The sequence below is a fragment of the Anolis carolinensis genome, unplaced genomic scaffold (genome assembly GCF_035594765.1).
Source record: "Anolis carolinensis isolate JA03-04 unplaced genomic scaffold, rAnoCar3.1.pri scaffold_9, whole genome shotgun sequence".
Taxonomy (NCBI): Eukaryota; Metazoa; Chordata; class Lepidosauria; order Squamata; family Dactyloidae; genus Anolis; species Anolis carolinensis.
The window spans coordinates 651,312-667,456 of NW_026943820.1; the positions used below are offsets into that span (position 1 = coordinate 651,312).

General features: G+C 41.4%; 1 protein-coding gene across 2 annotated transcripts in view; it reads left to right on the forward strand.

Moving 5' to 3' along the window:
- The window catches only part of cdh13 (cadherin 13), a 594,061-nt gene that overhangs the window by 423,542 nt on the left and 154,374 nt on the right, over positions 1-16,145 (forward strand). For both annotated transcript variants that reach the window (XM_062961847.1, XM_062961846.1), the window contains one exon: positions 3,790-3,968. In XM_062961847.1, coding sequence (XP_062817917.1) covers positions 3,790-3,968 — 179 coding nt within the window. The remainder of the gene's footprint in view (positions 1-3,789; positions 3,969-16,145) is intronic.

Below are 16,145 nucleotides of genomic sequence, written 5' to 3' on the forward strand. Positions count from 1 at the left end.
GGTTCCCAACGTCTTTTTGACCAGGGCCCACTTGACCAGGGACCACTTCAACCACATAATTCCCACCCCAGTCAAAATCAGTGGTTTCCAACGTCTTTTTTGACAAGGGCCCACTTGACCAGGGCCCACTTCGACCACATAATTCCCACCTCAGTTGAAATCAGTGGTTCCCAACGTCTTTTTGACAAGGGCCCACTTGACCAGGGACCACTTCGACCACATAATTCCCACCTCAGTCGAAATCAGTGGTTCCCAACGTCTTTTTGACAAGAGCCCACTTGACCAGGACCCACTTCAACCATATCATTCCTACCTCAGTCGAAATCAGTGGTTAACAACGTCTTTTTGACAAGGGCCCACTTGACCAGGGCCTACTTGACCAGGGACCACTTGATCAGATCCCACTTGACCAGGGCCCACTTTGACCAAGGCCCACTCTCCAACATTAGTACCAAAAGGGTTACGAATCAGTTTTTGGTCAACTTTAGATTGGATTTAGTTATTTGGGGTGCTGATTCAGAAAACTGCATTGTAGAGACCACCTCAGCTCTAATTTCTGACATAGAACATATGCTATCCAGTAGTTGCCATCTGCCCGCCCCCAGAAAACTATACTTAATAATCTAGAGCTGATGTGGTCTATCCAATGCAGTGGTCAGCTCTGTGGAAAGGAGCGAAAATAAAATAAATAAATAAAGAGGAAGGAGGTCTGTGGGCCAGATTTTCATTCTCATGGGTCGTGGGCCACAGGTTGAGAACCACTGATCTAAATGAAGTTGAGCTAGCATGAATATATGAATTGTGAGTAGTTCAAAGATATTGCACGTGGAAACAATGCCATCACATATATATAAATATGTACCTGCTCTCCACTATAAGTAAAAATCTAACTTCCCATTTGGGAACATTTTTTGTAATATCCTTGTAACGTTTGGAAAAACAAGGCATTCTGTGCACTTGCCATGAACATCCAACAATATAGAAAATGCTTCGGAGATGAATGGGTTTCTATGTGCCTAGCTGGAATTTATGGCAAAAAAATAATAATACTCCATGTGATTAGAAAATAGCTCTGCATTTGCGGCACTTTCCCGATGAGCACAAGAGAATTATCTGCCAACAGCCGGCAAAACTGTGAAGGTCCTGCTGATTGTGCATAGATTAAATAGTTGCAGTATTTATGTTTGCGATCACGCACACACTCCGCGCAGTCATCTCGCACCACATTGTTTAACGCAATCGTTTTGCAGGCTGTTTTCCTGCTTGCTTCCAAAGCCAGCTGTGTTTGATGGATGCCTCGGACTTGGAAGCATTTATAAAACGACACCAAATTAGAAATAGTCAGTTTATGAGTCTTGGGAAATGAATCTTTTATGAAGAATAAAACTTTATGATGGAGTAATGCCAGGGAGGTACACATCTTCAATTTAATACATTTGGATGGATTCAAAGCTATAGATCCCTTTGAAATATGAAGCCTGCTACAGGAGCAGGGAGCAAAACCCATTGATCTTAATGTTATTACTTTCTCTTTTTTCCCATCGCGAAATGCAGGGGTGGGAGGGGGGAATCTCATCAGTGCGATCCTGAAGAAGAAATCAAATTGAATGCATTGGTATTAGTCAAGAAAATGACCATCATTATGTGCTGTGTATTTATTAAGCTTGTGCATGGATTCATTTTGGACATTTGCCTTCAGTTTGTTCGGCTTCTTCGGCTGGATCGGAAGCCTGAAATGACACATATTGGGAAGGGGAGCCTGGGGAGTCCCTCCCATTGCTGCCAATGGTTTGGATAAAAATATTTTTTTATCCAGATCGAAAACGGAATTCTGTCTTCCCAAAAAATGGATTGGGGCCCCCACTGAAATCTGGGAGGGTGAAATGGATTGCAGTTTACCCAAATTGCACAACCCTAATTGCAACCCATTGGTTTACACTGCATGTGAATATATATATATACACACACACATACATAAATATACACACACACACACATACATATATACACACACACACATATACATGCCCACCTACTTTCTAGAAATAATCCCTATGCATTAAAATAACGGGAACTTGTGTGGTCTGCACTGCAAGTGAACGTTGATAGGAATAGAAAAAAATGTCTTTGAAATATTTTAAAAATATCTTTGGAAAGTTTCTCTAGTTTTGGGAAACTCAGAAAAGCCTCCTGAATGGATAAGAAGATTCTTTGTAGTCCAGGAATTATTCTGTACACAATTTTCGATGTAGGCAACAGTATTGTTTTCTGAGCAGGAAACTGTTTTGTTGTGTTTTTATTTATAAAGTTCTATCGATTGTGATGGTGTTATGTTACTAAATAAATAAAGATGGTGAATATATCACCATGTGGTGGAGAAGATCATCAATATAATACATGAGAGTATATAATAGTGGTCCTGCCCTGATCACTTGCTTTGGCCGAATTGAGGAAATGCAGAATGTAAACATTAAAGCTTCAAACAATGAATCTGTTACATTTAATGACTTTTAAGAAAGACTCTTTCAATTCTTTCTTTTTCCTGACAAACAACAAACACTGTCTCTTCAAATATCATGGCTGATAGGACACCCTTTCTTCAGGCCTACTTACAGTATTTGTATGCAAATTTAATTAACTAATTGATTGGGTAACTGATGAAAACTCACACCATTAATCAGCCGAGATGTATTTAATTAGAAGGCAATGCTGCCCATAATTATTTATTATTCCTGTTTGTACTGTGCTGTCAATGTGATTGCATGTAGACATTTGCTTCCAGAGACTTCTAGAGCTCAGTTTTAGAAGTGATCGATGTCCAGAGTCGTAATTCCTTGATAATTTTCTTCTTAAAAGGGGAAAAGTAATGCATAGTCTTGTTTGTTGTTCTACAAGGAAGTCTTCTAAACATACCCAGTTTTGGGGAGACTATTCACACTTCAAGATTTATTCTGTGCAAAATTCACACGTTAGTTTGCACACAGAAAAGCAGAATTTCTGCAAAGGAAACAGTCAGATTTGGAGCATCAATTGACAAAATGCAAAACATGCAAGCAGATTGGACTGAAAATTCTGGAAAGAAAAAAAAAGTAGATTTAGCCTTTAGAGTTATAATAATTCATTGCTTTCTGTAATTATAATTTGTTCTCAATGGTCGGATATTTAGACTGTGGAAGAATATGCCTAATGAGGTGATGATCATAGAAAATTCATTTCAGGCTCCTAATTGAGTTTACAGAGTTATACAGTTGAATGAAGATATAGTTCTGTATCAATGTGCTTTGGATGATAAATTCCTACTGGGCATCCTAACAGAATATTCTCGGGATAAAACCACCAAGGATACCATTTTTGTATCTCCCTTGATGTTACAACCTACTGTATGTTGTGTGCATTACACATGCCATGCTATGGTTGTGGAGATAGTAATGGTCTACATAGACATCGGGCGGTCTCGTTGTTCTACCACAGTAGACTAGAGACTCATTAAGTTTCTCTTAAGTGCCCCATTAAAGTATAATTTTTGAAGATATGAAGTGTAACCAACTGTGGCCTTCCAATGTGGATCGTGATGGAGAACAATATGGATTAAAAATAGCTTTAGCTTCCATCCATCCATCCCTTCCATCCACCCGGGATCATGAGACCTTCCACTGAATTCCTATACAAGATGTACATACTTCTGAAGTCATAGCTTGCTCGTGATTGCTTCATGGTTAAAACATGTGATGGCTATTGTAATTTCCTTTCTTCTTTGTTACTAATATTTCCATGGTTTCCCCCCTCCAGGAAGCACAGTGATGCGCGTGACTGCCTTCGATGCCGATGACCCTTCCACGGATAATGCTCTTCTGAGGTACAATATCCTCAAGCAGACACCAGACAAGCCATCCCCAAACATGTTCTACATTGACCCGGAGAAAGGAGACATTGTCACTGTTGTGTCGCCTGCCATGTTGGACCGCGAAGTAAGTTGCATTTAATAGATGTATTGAAAAAATGGCATGAACCTATTATTGTTGCTTTCCATGTTTTTCTAATTGGCAATTTATCAATATCTTGTTCAGAATACTATTTATGGGAGAGAAAGAGAAGAGTGAGATGTGGTATTGCTTACTTGGTCAATGGAAGGCAGAAAGATTCTGGTTCATCTCTGGGTGATTGGCAATTTTAAGGAGGTCTGGTTTTCATTTCTGAACCATAGAGGTTGTCCTCTTTGTCTCCGTGACCAAGATGTATTTGGTTGGGCCTTCTCAATGGCCAAGTTTAAGATCAGAAGTGGGCAATTTGTAGCCCCAAAGACATATGAGTCCTAGCTGAAGAAGGAGAGGAAGTGGAAGAAAGGAATGGTAGAGAAAGAGAGAAGAGATTGATGGAGATACCATGAGAAAAAGGTTGGGTTTGGTGTCATCCCCAACTCATTTCGCTATTATCACCTGCAGGTCTAATTCTTGGACTCCTATCAGCCCCCTTTCCCCTTCAAACCCTTACAAGACAGGTATTCCTGTATGGCAGGAGGTTAATCAATTCTATTGATCAAGGTTTCGGTGCGGTGATTAAGCATATCCAGTTGTCCTTGTGAATTGTTAAATTTGCCCATTCAGAAACAATTTATGGTAAGATATCAGTTTAGCACCTAGTTATTCTGCTTCTCGCTTCTCAGTGGTCCTCAATGGGAAAGTCTGTTCCTTTGCTTTGGGTTGTGGGATTCTTTGTGTAGTTTGAGGCATCTTGCTCTCTCCTTGGTTGATTGGTTAGTTGGCCATTTAATTGATAGGTCCTTCCTTCCTTCCTTCCTTCTTTGATAGCTTCATGAGTATTGTTATGATGGCGATAATTAGGGAATTGACCTGACGAACTGTGAATGCCTTTATACTCCCTTTTCTTTTCACAAGGTTTTAATTGCTCTTTCTGGTTGTTTTTGGCCCCGTTGAAGTCACACCTTGTTCTCACCTTTTCGGCAAAGGATTGATTGATGGTTTTGAATTGTTTGCTTGCTTTGCCTTTGAGTGTCTCTTTAGAGGTAGAAAGGTCAGGTTGCAGAAAGAAGTGAATAATACAAAATAAAATCATGAAAACAAAGGAAAAACCCCATTAGTTTCCCCTCATTCAGCAACTTAGTCTGTTGGAATGTCTGGCTTGTAATAAGTTCAATATTATTTAGGTTTGTTGGGGAAAGTGGAAAATGTATATAATGGAACTAGCTGTGCCCAGCCACGCGTTGCTGTGGTAAAGTGGTGGTGGTATTGGTTAAAAGTTGTTGTGGAATTTTTATTTGACGTTATTTGTATTTTTTAATTAATTTTATTGTAACTTATCTTTTTTATTTATTATGTTTTATTATTTTGTTGTATTATTTTTAGTTATTTTGTTATAGTATTTTATTGTATTAATTTTTTAGTGTTTTTAATTATTTTTATTGTATTATTTGTATTTATTTTATTTTTTATTCTTTTATTAACACTAGGCTGAGTGGGTTGCTAGGAGACCAAGTGGGCAGAGCTTAGCCTTCTAAGTGGCAGCAATTGGATAAAAACATTTATTGCTCTCCCTCTAAGTAGGACTTTATTTTTCTTTTCTTTTTGTTGTATCAACCTAGAGGCATGGATGATGGGTTGCGTTGTCAAATTTCGAGGTTGGGGGGCCTGTAGTTTTGTTGTTTTGTGGGTCGCCATGATGCCATCACTCATTTATATATATAGATGAGAGAAGGAGGAGAAGGGAATACTTGTTCTATATTAAGGATGTGCATTCAGGGTTAACCTTGTCCTGTTTGTGTCCCGGCTTTCATTGGGCCCCCCGATTCATTTATGGGAGCTTCCTGAAATTGGGAGGGTAGTTACTTGTTTTTGGTTTGGGGCCCCGAAAATCAGACCATTATGGGGGGAAGGGGGCTTCCCACCCACTGGCTCCCCTTCCCGACACATGCTATAAGAAGGTTTCAGTTCTTCTTACCTGGCACCTGCTGTTTCTACTCTAGAGAAAGAGGCACTCGGCTGCAGGCACTGGCAGACGTGTGCGTTTTGTGAGCCTGCCTTAATGCCATGCCACATATGCACTCTTCTTGTAAAGAGAGTGTGCGTGTGGCATGCAGGCCTGGAAAGCGCATGGACCTACCAGTGCCTGCAGCCGAGCGCCTCTTACTCTAGAGCAAGAGGCGCTCAGCTGCAGGTACTGGCAGGCACATATGCTTTCTGGGCCTGCATGCCACACACACACACTCTTTCCAAGGCAAGGAGGCAAGTTCTGGAAGGCGCTTGGCTGCAGACAAAAGCAGGATTTCGTGTCGAGCAGATTTTCGTGCGGGGAGGGGGGCTTCCCATTTTGTGCTCCTGGAGAAACAGTTGACATGAAAGAAACGGTAGACACAGTAGGAACAAATTTCTCACACAACTCTATTTTGTGTTCTTTCTAAAGGATATATTCTATGGTCAACTTATGGCAGAAACTGAGAAAGCCTCACTTTCTCAATTAGTGGCACTCATCTGAGCCCTAGGATACTGTAACTCATACTTATAAGGAAAGCTATACTGAACTAGACAAGCCAAGGTTGTGATCTGCGTCTGAGATGTCACCTTAGTGTCTCACATTATATCCCTGGTTCAAGTCCCGCCAAAGTTGCTTTACCTTCCAACTGTCGTGTTTAAGAGTGTTAGGGGATATGCAAGATACGAAGCCATGAAATTAATAACAGAAGCCAGGTCCTTTAATCTAACATCTATTTGTTAGCTGCTTTCATTCCAAGATGTTGTTGATGCAGAATCTCATAAAGCAGATATACAAGTCTTACCCAAGATAAGCTTTCCCAATTCCCTCGGTGTTTCAGATATTTCCTGACTTGCATAGAAAAGAAAGAAAGAAGGGGGACACCTTTGTGTGGCATTAAATCCCTGTGCAGAAACAAACAAAGTTGTGGGCTTTGCAGCATCGACGAAATAAAGATGGTTGTAAAGATGGAAATTTAGAAGTTCTAAATCTACGGAGAGATGCCTGCAGCTATCTGTGGGACTTGCTTAAAAAGCATTCCAGTCTAGATCAGTACATTCAATCTCTATTCCGTTTAGAATGTGTTACTATTTTGTGCTTTAATGCCATTTCAATTGGCCACAGCAACGCGTGGCAGGGCACAGCTTATTATTATTATTATTATTATTATTATTATTATTATTATTATTATTATTATTAAAATGACTTCTCCAAGCTCTGGATTTGTCCCATTTCCCCACCAATGTGCAATATCTTGTTTTCAGGGTGCTGAGAGGACACTTGGGTTTTTCTTTGGGCCAGCTACATTTATCCAATATCTACCAATTCGCACAAGTGCCGGTTAACTGAGAGTATTTTTTACATACAATATGAGTGCATGAATGTTTGCATGTATATCCTAATTTCCATGCACCGGCAAGACGCCCTTTTGGGAGCCGATTGGAGAAACATCTCACCAAATCCCTTTGCTTTCTAGTCCATTGTGTAGATAAACTAAAGTTCTATTATTTCCCCCCTGTGGGATAGCAATCCTGTTTTATTCCTTTCAACCCTCTATCTAAACTCAAAATTACATGCACAGCCACTTTGGGGATTCTCTGCACACTGGGCTAATGCATTTAGTTGACAGGTTGCTACATATGCATTTAGAAAATGGGTTGTTTTGCATGCCTTCAAGCCAGCTCCATTGTACTTCCAGTACGATCGTTGGCTTTTCCTTGCAAGATCAATTACTGCCTCCCTCTTAAATTGAAAGGTATATAAGCTGTCATCCAAATGCCAAAGGTCACCCAATGGGTGTCCCAGGGTGCATCTACACTGTAGGATTAATGCAGTTTGATACTACTTCAAGATGGGTCTACTGCCATGTAAACCAGTTTCTGAATCCAGGTTATCTGTTGTGAAACGGATTATGTGAGTCTACACTGCCATATGATCCAGTTAAAATTCAATAATCTGGATTCAGGAACCGGGTTATATCGCAGTGTAGATGAGGCCTCAATGCCGTGGAGGTTTTAGAGTTGTAGTTTTATAAGATCTTGAGCCTTCCCTGTGAAAGAGTGATGGTGTTGGGGCTCAGCAAGAGGCTGGAGGTTTCTCAGAGGATGAGCGGGATGATGGGTTTCCAACTGAGGAGTCTGTGTGTGATCAGGGTGAATTGCAGGCCTTAGATCAGAGAGATGTGCAGGCAGTTGAAGATGAGACAGAGGATGTTTTGGAGTCCAATGTTTGTTCATTAGTAACGGGAAAAGCTCATTCCTCTTGGGAATCGGCCTTCCGTAGTTTTCTTCCCATGGTATGACATTCGGTCTCCTGCATGGAGGAAGTGAAGGATAGATTAATTAGACATTAAGAAAGACTCAGTGAGAAGGCTTTGAAATCCAGAAGTGTGAAAAGGGAAACCAGTGAAAGGTCCATTTATCTTGGGAATCGGCCTTCAACTGATGGGGAGTTTTCCTGTGATAACAGATTAGGTCTTTGGAGGGAGGGAGTCAAAGATAGATTAATTAGGCATTCAGAAAGACTCTGGGGAAAATCCTTGAAACCTAGGAGTGTGAGGAATGATCTCATGGCTTCTTGGTTGGGCTTGGGCTTAAATTAAGTGATGTTTATTCGGTGTCTCTCAGAGCAGATAATACTGCCAAAAGGTTCAGGTTCCTGTCTCAGCTCTCAAGTTCATGATTCAAGTTTCCCGTGTTTGCCTATGTTCCTGAAAGAGTTTTTTCTTGGGAAGAGTTCTGCTTTCATGCTTATGATCTTGACTTCCTTGATTTCATGTACCTTGCCATGTTTGGACTACTGTTCTTCTGTATATGGACTACTGCTATTTTAGGGCTCTTTTTCTACTGCTCTTTGGGGAAATACCCTTTTCCCCTTTGTATATACTTTCCTTAATAATCTGCTGTAGTTAGTATTACTGGACTCTGGTGTGGTGCTGGGTGAAAACGTGTCTCGAGGCTAGAGTGTAACAGATGGTGTCTCATCAAACTACAAATCCCAAGATTCCATATCATTGAACCATAGCAGTTAAAGTGGGGTCAACTTGTATCAATTCTGCAGTATAGATAGATGTACCCTAAGTCTTCTTGAATGGAGTAGATGATGCACTCTTGGACGTGGAGTTTGATCATTCCCAAGGATGTCGTTGAGGGTCTTCTGTCTTCTGCATGCAGGTTACTTACGACATTAAGAGAAACCAACCGCCAAGTTCTCTCCTTCTTTTCTTGACTTAGGCTGAGCAGTTCTATCTCCCCTAATATATAAACCATCTCAAGATAAAGCCAATTTGTTGGAAATTGGAAAATCAATAGGAGGGAATGAACAAGCCTCCCTTCGCTGCTGTGTTCTAAAGGTGACTGATGATACATGGAATAATGATGCCGTACTATTTACATACAGAGAACGTCTCTATGACTGAACCAGTATTGCAATGGCAGAGCAGAACTGAGTCACCCATAAGGTCCCATTATATTCCCTGTTCCTGGCACGTCGTTTGGGTGTAGGATGAATTTTGGAAGTCTTATGGAAAATATAGTTCAGTTGTTTTCCAGGATCTCCAACCAGAACAAGGGATTTTGATGCTAAGCTTTGTTAGTCCTGGTGAGTACTCGGATGGGAGGCCACCAATGAATACCAGGTGCTAAAGGAAGAAACTATATAAGAATTTCCCTATATAAGAAAACCCTACGAACTTAATGGAGTCACCGTACATTGAGAGGCAACCTGTAGGTACGCACACAATTAAATTCTGCAGAGTTAAGTGAAGTTTATTACCATTAGGAATAAAATTGTAAAGAGAGAGAAAGAGATCAGTTTTAACTCTTCCACAAATGTGTGTAAAAGGGAAATTGCTACCATAAACTCTTTTAAAGCGACTGCATTCTTCCCCCGATCAAAGCTATTCGTGTTTTCAAGCTCTTTTTATTAATTTTTTTTGTGTGTGTGCAATTGCTCCGATAGAGATACTTATGGGAAGCGTTCCGGTTAATTTAAGCTGAAATGACAAGGATGTAAATATATATATATATATAGAGAGAGAGAGAGAGAGAGAGAGAGAGAGAGAGAGAGAGAGAGAGAGCAGGTTCACGTTGTTTCATGTCTACGTGTTGTAGAAAACAGGAACCTCGAGATAAGTGCTGAGGGGAGGATATTGAAATGCAGATTACGTGGCATCTGGCAGGTTTGATGTCCTGCTTCCAATGCGCTGTAACCAAGTATATAGCTTTTAATGTTTGCTGCTTATAAACAGGAGCTCTTGTAAGACACCGTTCCAATTGCTTATCCCTCTGAAGCGATTTGGTTTCTCATCCATCCCATAAAGACATATGGATGTGATGCAGTATTTAGAGGGGGGTGGATAAACAGATGTGTGGATTCTGATTGGCTTTCTTTGCTTAAGGGCAATGCTTTGAGTATGAGCTTCCCTCACCTCCAAAGCAGCGGTTCTCAAACTCTGCTCCAAGGAGCCCTCGGGGTTCTGCTGGTACTGTTGTTGTTGTTGTTGTTGTTGTTGTTGTTACAAAGACTGAATGACCATCTATTGGGGTGCTTTGATTGTCCTTTTCCTGCATGGTAGAAGGGGGTTGGACTGGGGTTTCAGCTATTATTATTATTATTATTATTATTATTATTATTATTATTATTATTCCTCCCACTACAAAGGCTGGGTGGCCATCTGTTGAGGTTCTGTTTAAAAGCCTCCAAGGAAGGAACTTCCACCGGACTCTGAGGGAGAGAGTTGGCCCATGCCTGTGCTATATGTTGTCATCCATGTACTGAAGGAATTGTCAGAGTTGAAGCCGAAAACACTTGGAGGGAGGGCCCAAGTTGGCCTATGCTGTGCTATGAGTATGAGTATGTTGTCTAAGTACTGAAGGAATAGTAGGAGTTGAAGCCCAAAACACTTGGAGGGAGGGCCCAAGTTGGCCTATGCTGTGCTATGAGTATGAGTATGTTGTCTAAGTACTGAAGGAATAGTAGGAGTTGAAGCCCAAAACACTTGGAGGGAGGGCCCAAGTTGGCCTATGCTGTGCTATGAGTATGAGTTATGTCATCCACGTATTTATTTATTTATTTACAGTATTTATATTCCGCCCTTCTTTCTCACCCCAAAGGGGACTCAGGGCAGATCACAGTATACACACAGAGGGCAAACATTCAATGCCCATATACACATAGAACCGAGACAGAGACAGACACAGAGGCAATTTAACCTTCTCCTAAGGGGATGTTCGATTCTGGCCACAGGGGGGAGCAGCTGCTTCATCATCCACTGTGATGGCACTTCCTCATTCCAACGTTGCAAATTAGTTACATTTGCCTCCCCACTTTATAAGTGGTACCTTATTTCCTACTTGACAGATGCAACTATCTTTCGGGTTGCTAGGTCAGCAACGAGCAGGTGCTATTTTTTATTTTTTAATTGACAGGTGCTCACCCCGCCACGAGCTGGCCTCTAACTCATAGCCTCATGGTCAGAGTGATTTATTGCAACAGGCAGCTCACCAACCTGCGCTACAGCCACAGCCCCATACTGAAGGAATTGTGGGAGTTGAAGTCCAAAACATCTGGAGGGAGGGCCCAAGTTCTCCCATGCCTGGTCTATGGGTTGTCATCCACGTACTGAAGGAATGGTGGGAGCTGGAAGTCCAAAACACTTGGAGAGAGGGCCCAAGTTGGCCTATGTCTGTGCTATGAGTATGTCATTCATGTACTGAATGATGTTATCCATGTACTGAAGCATAGTGGAAGTTGAAGTCCAAAACACCTGGAAGCCTGAAGTTGGCCTATGCCTGTGCTATTAGTATGCCATCCATGTACTGAAGGAATAATGGAAGTTGAAGTCCAAAACACCTGGAAGGCCCAGGTTGGGGCCCAAGTTTGCTTATGCCTGTGCTATGAGTATGCCATTCATGTACTGAAGGATGTTGTCCACGTACTGAAGGAATGGTGGGAGTTAAAGTCCAAAATACATGGAGGGAGAGCTCAAGTTTGCCCAGGTCTGGTCTGGACTAACCGTGAAACCGACTGAAGAATATTTGCTTCCTTGATGTTATGATAGTTTTCTGAAAACCAGTTCCTAAGAGCTATGCCAGCAACTATTAGATTTCTGCTGTTTTGTATCCACACACACACACATATACAACACTTTGTCTTTTCCCCTGCCTACCAGACCTGTTTTATTTATGGTTTTTCTTTTTTCCTTGCTGGGAAATTATTTTGAAAAGTGCAAGCTCGTCAGAGTTTGCAGCACACTCCGATAATTTGTAGAACAACATCCATTTTCATTTTAACAAGGCACATAAGGACACATTTTTTAGAAAGAGAATGTGCCCATTTTTCCCACTCAGGGGAGCCTGGCATCTCTGAAAGTGTCAGAAATCAAGATTGAGGAGAGAGGAGGGCGAATTATGACTTCATGTCTCCGCCGAGGTATCCAATTTTGTGTGTACGATTCACAGATTTTACGCATAAAAAACGCTCCGTGCAAAAAGCACCCGATCTAAATGACCTGAAGTTTGACAGTAGTAAATGAGTTGCTCTTTTTTTTCGGTGGGGAAAAAATCCATCACGAAAGTTCAGAAAGTTTGTTTTACTTGCTGGGGAGGGAGCTGGGTTGCTTTGCTTTCTTTCTCTGGCTAAAAGAAAATCTATTTTAAAGTCAATTACAGTAAATGAAAAATAATGACACAGTTGTGCACAGAAAATGATGAAGCCATTAGGTTTAGATGCTCAGGGATCTTGCCTCCGTCCCCTTTGGAAGGCCATTAATTGCTTCCAACTCTTGTCAATTGTGTTCTATCAAAATTGCTCCAAGTTGTAACAGGATGTGTATGTGTGTGCAGCGACAGCCATGGTGGCTGGCATGGCTATTTCCATGTTAAATAGATGCTTGTGTGTCCTTTCATTGTTATTTAGTGAGTTAGTCCTTCATCACCGGCATAGAGATTGTATGTTTGGAAGGGTTACAGTACATTGAATCCTACGTGACTTATTGCATGGGTTTGATCTGTGCAAAGCATATGGGGAGTCCCATATGAAAAATGTCAATGCATGACGATGAAGTCTCCAACAGATTTGAGTGTTAGGTAGGACCTGATGGGTTAAACCTATGTCAACCATTACCCAAGTATCAAAATTGTATGATAGCCAAGAAGAACATCAGTACACAAGAAGATGCCCTCAAGCAAAGTGACACCTGATCAAAGTTCTTGTGAAATGCAGCAACAGAACCTAGTTTGGTTTTTACGTCCTACAGACTTTTATGATCATACACGTGTTGGTTTGCTACTGCTGAATAGAAATATCATTGTGTTCAGAAGCAAACCTCAGTACTTGTAACGAATGGTGTTATGAAGTAGTAGCACGGGAAATATGAAGGCCTCAACACTCAAGTGCATGGTAAAGGGCGCATTGTTCATGATAGCAAGAGGCCATAACACAACACTCCATGCATCGAAGATTCCAAGTTAATTACTTGACTAGTGATCCAAGCTTCTTCTTCATAATAATAATAATAATAATAATAATAATAATAATAACTTTATTCTTATACCCTGCCCCATCTCCCTGAAGGGACTCGCGACAGCTTACATGGGGCCATGCCCGGACACAACAGTATAAAAGCTTCTTCTTCATCATCATCATCATCATCATCATCAACATCATCATCATCAAAGATTCCAAGTTAATTACTTGACTAGAGATCCAATCTTCTTCTTCTTCTTCTTCATCATCATCATCATCAACAACGTCATCATCATCAAAGATTCCAAGTTAATTACTTGACCAGTGATCCAAGCTGCTGCTGCTGCTGCTGCTGCTGCTGCTTCTTCTTCTTCTTCTTCTTCTTCTTCTTCTTCTTCATCATCAACATCATCATCATCATCATCATCATCATCAAAGATTCCAAGTTAATTACTTGACCAGTGATCCAAGCTGCTGCTGCTGCTGCTGCTGCTGCTGCTGCTTCTTCTTCTTCTTCTTCATCATCATCATCAACATCATCATCATCATCATCAAAGATTCCAAGTTAATTACTTGACTAGTGATCCAATCTTCTTCTTCGTCATCAACATCATCATCATCATGAAAGATTCCAAGTTAATTACATGACTAGTGATCCAATCTTCTTCTTCATCATCAACATCATCATCATCAAAGATTCCATGTTAATTACTTGACAAGTGGTCCAATCATCATCACCATCACCATCATCATCATAGGCGATCCTTCACAAGTCGAGTCTGATTGCCTTCCAAGTGTAGGGTCTTGGCAGTGGGTTCATAGGTGGCTGAAGAGACCTATTCTGGATCCGCATGGTATTCCTTTTGCAGTGAGGACATCAGTTTCCAGATGGAAGGTGGTCACTTCAAGGGTTGGCTTGATGCACCGTCTTCCTCTTGACACATGTCTCCCTTTCGCCCTCCATTCGTGCCTCTTCGGATTCCACAGCACTGTTGCTCACAGCTGACCTTCGGTTAGAGTGCTCAAGGGCCAGGGCTTCCCAGTTCCCTCCAAGGGCCTGTGCTCTTCAGTGAGATGTTCAGTGAGAAGCCAAGCATTTCATATGCTTCTGCAAAAGTGGTCCAGTGGAATTTCATGGGAAGGACTTCTGCTGAAGATCTTAGAACAAGCGTGGGCAGAGTTCGGCCAACAAAGCCAATGGCAAGGAATTCTGGAGCCTGCAACCCAACAACGTCCACGTTTGACAACCATTACTAATCAAAAGAAAAAATGGATTGAATCCTTTTGATAAAGCCAATGAGTTGAGACCTCTAAATTGATGGGATTGGCCTATGTATCGATTCAGCATTCAATGATATGTTCAATAAATCTAGGCTAATTGGTACTATATATTAGACGTACTAATGCTCCAACTGGATATAATTCATCTTGGTATGTTCTATCACACAATAACACAATGCACCCACTTGTTTTGCCCTCTTTCGTGGAAGCATCCACAGCTGACTCTGCAGCAACGGTGTCGGTAATCGTGTTGTGATTCAAGAGGGAAACCATCCAATTTTTACCTAAACGAACAGCAAACAGGACTGAACGGTAGATGAATGCTGTTTGGCAGCAATCTCCTAATTTGAGTTTTGACAGCAAATCAAATTATCTATGGAAGGCACATCATCGTTCTAAACAGCCGTGGTACAACACATCATCATATCCATGCGTTTGCCCAATTTCATTGCCTGTGATAGTGGGTGGACGGACACAGAGATGCTCTTCTCTTCTCCCCCCTTTTCTCCGGTTTCCTTCCCTTCCCCGTCTTTGCCAACACAAATCTATAAGCAGTCAATACACTTACTACCTACTCGATCTAAATGCAAATGTTGAGCCAACAGTTGCTCCCTTCTTTTTAATGAAAAGATATTAATCTTCTGAGCAAATGCATTTCACATGTGATCTCCACATTATGTCTCAGATACGCATGTTTACAGTCGTTTTTACCAACACTTCTTTCTTCCTTGACGCCTGTCAACTTTGCATTAGAATAATCGCTTTGTTTGGGGTTTCTTTGCCTCTTATCAATCCCACCTCCATTTGTTCTCTCAAGGGAGTTGCGGGAAAGACTTATCGGGGAGACTCTCCAACCTTGGGGCAAAATAGAAAGGAGGAAATAGTCCGTCAGTTCCTTCCTGACAAGTTGGAAAATCACAAGATGTTTGGACCACAGTGGCTGTCCATTGATGTAGATACATTAGACTCAGTTCAAGCAAAAAATTAATCTTATTTCTCCTTCATCCAATGCATATCGTTGTCACAAGTCTGGGAGGTCAACTACAGTTTAGCATTTCAAGAACGAGCCACATCTCGTTGGGCCCGGGCTGTGGCGCAGGCGGGAGAGCAAGCCAGCTGCAATTAACTGCAATGAATCACTCTGACCAGGAGGTCATGAGTTCGAAGCCCAGCTCGGAGCCTATGTTTGTTTGTCTTTGTTCTATGTTAAAAGGCATTGAATGTTTGCCTATATGTGTTCATTGTGATCCGCCCTGAATCCCCTTCGGGGTGAGAAAGAAGGGCGGGATATAAATGCTGTAAAAAAACATCTACACGGGCTCCCTTCTTCTTCCATTCAACCACAGTGGGGATGTTGGGATGCTTTTGCCCTTCGTCTGGAACTTTGTAATTCCGAGTGGTCCAAATCTCAC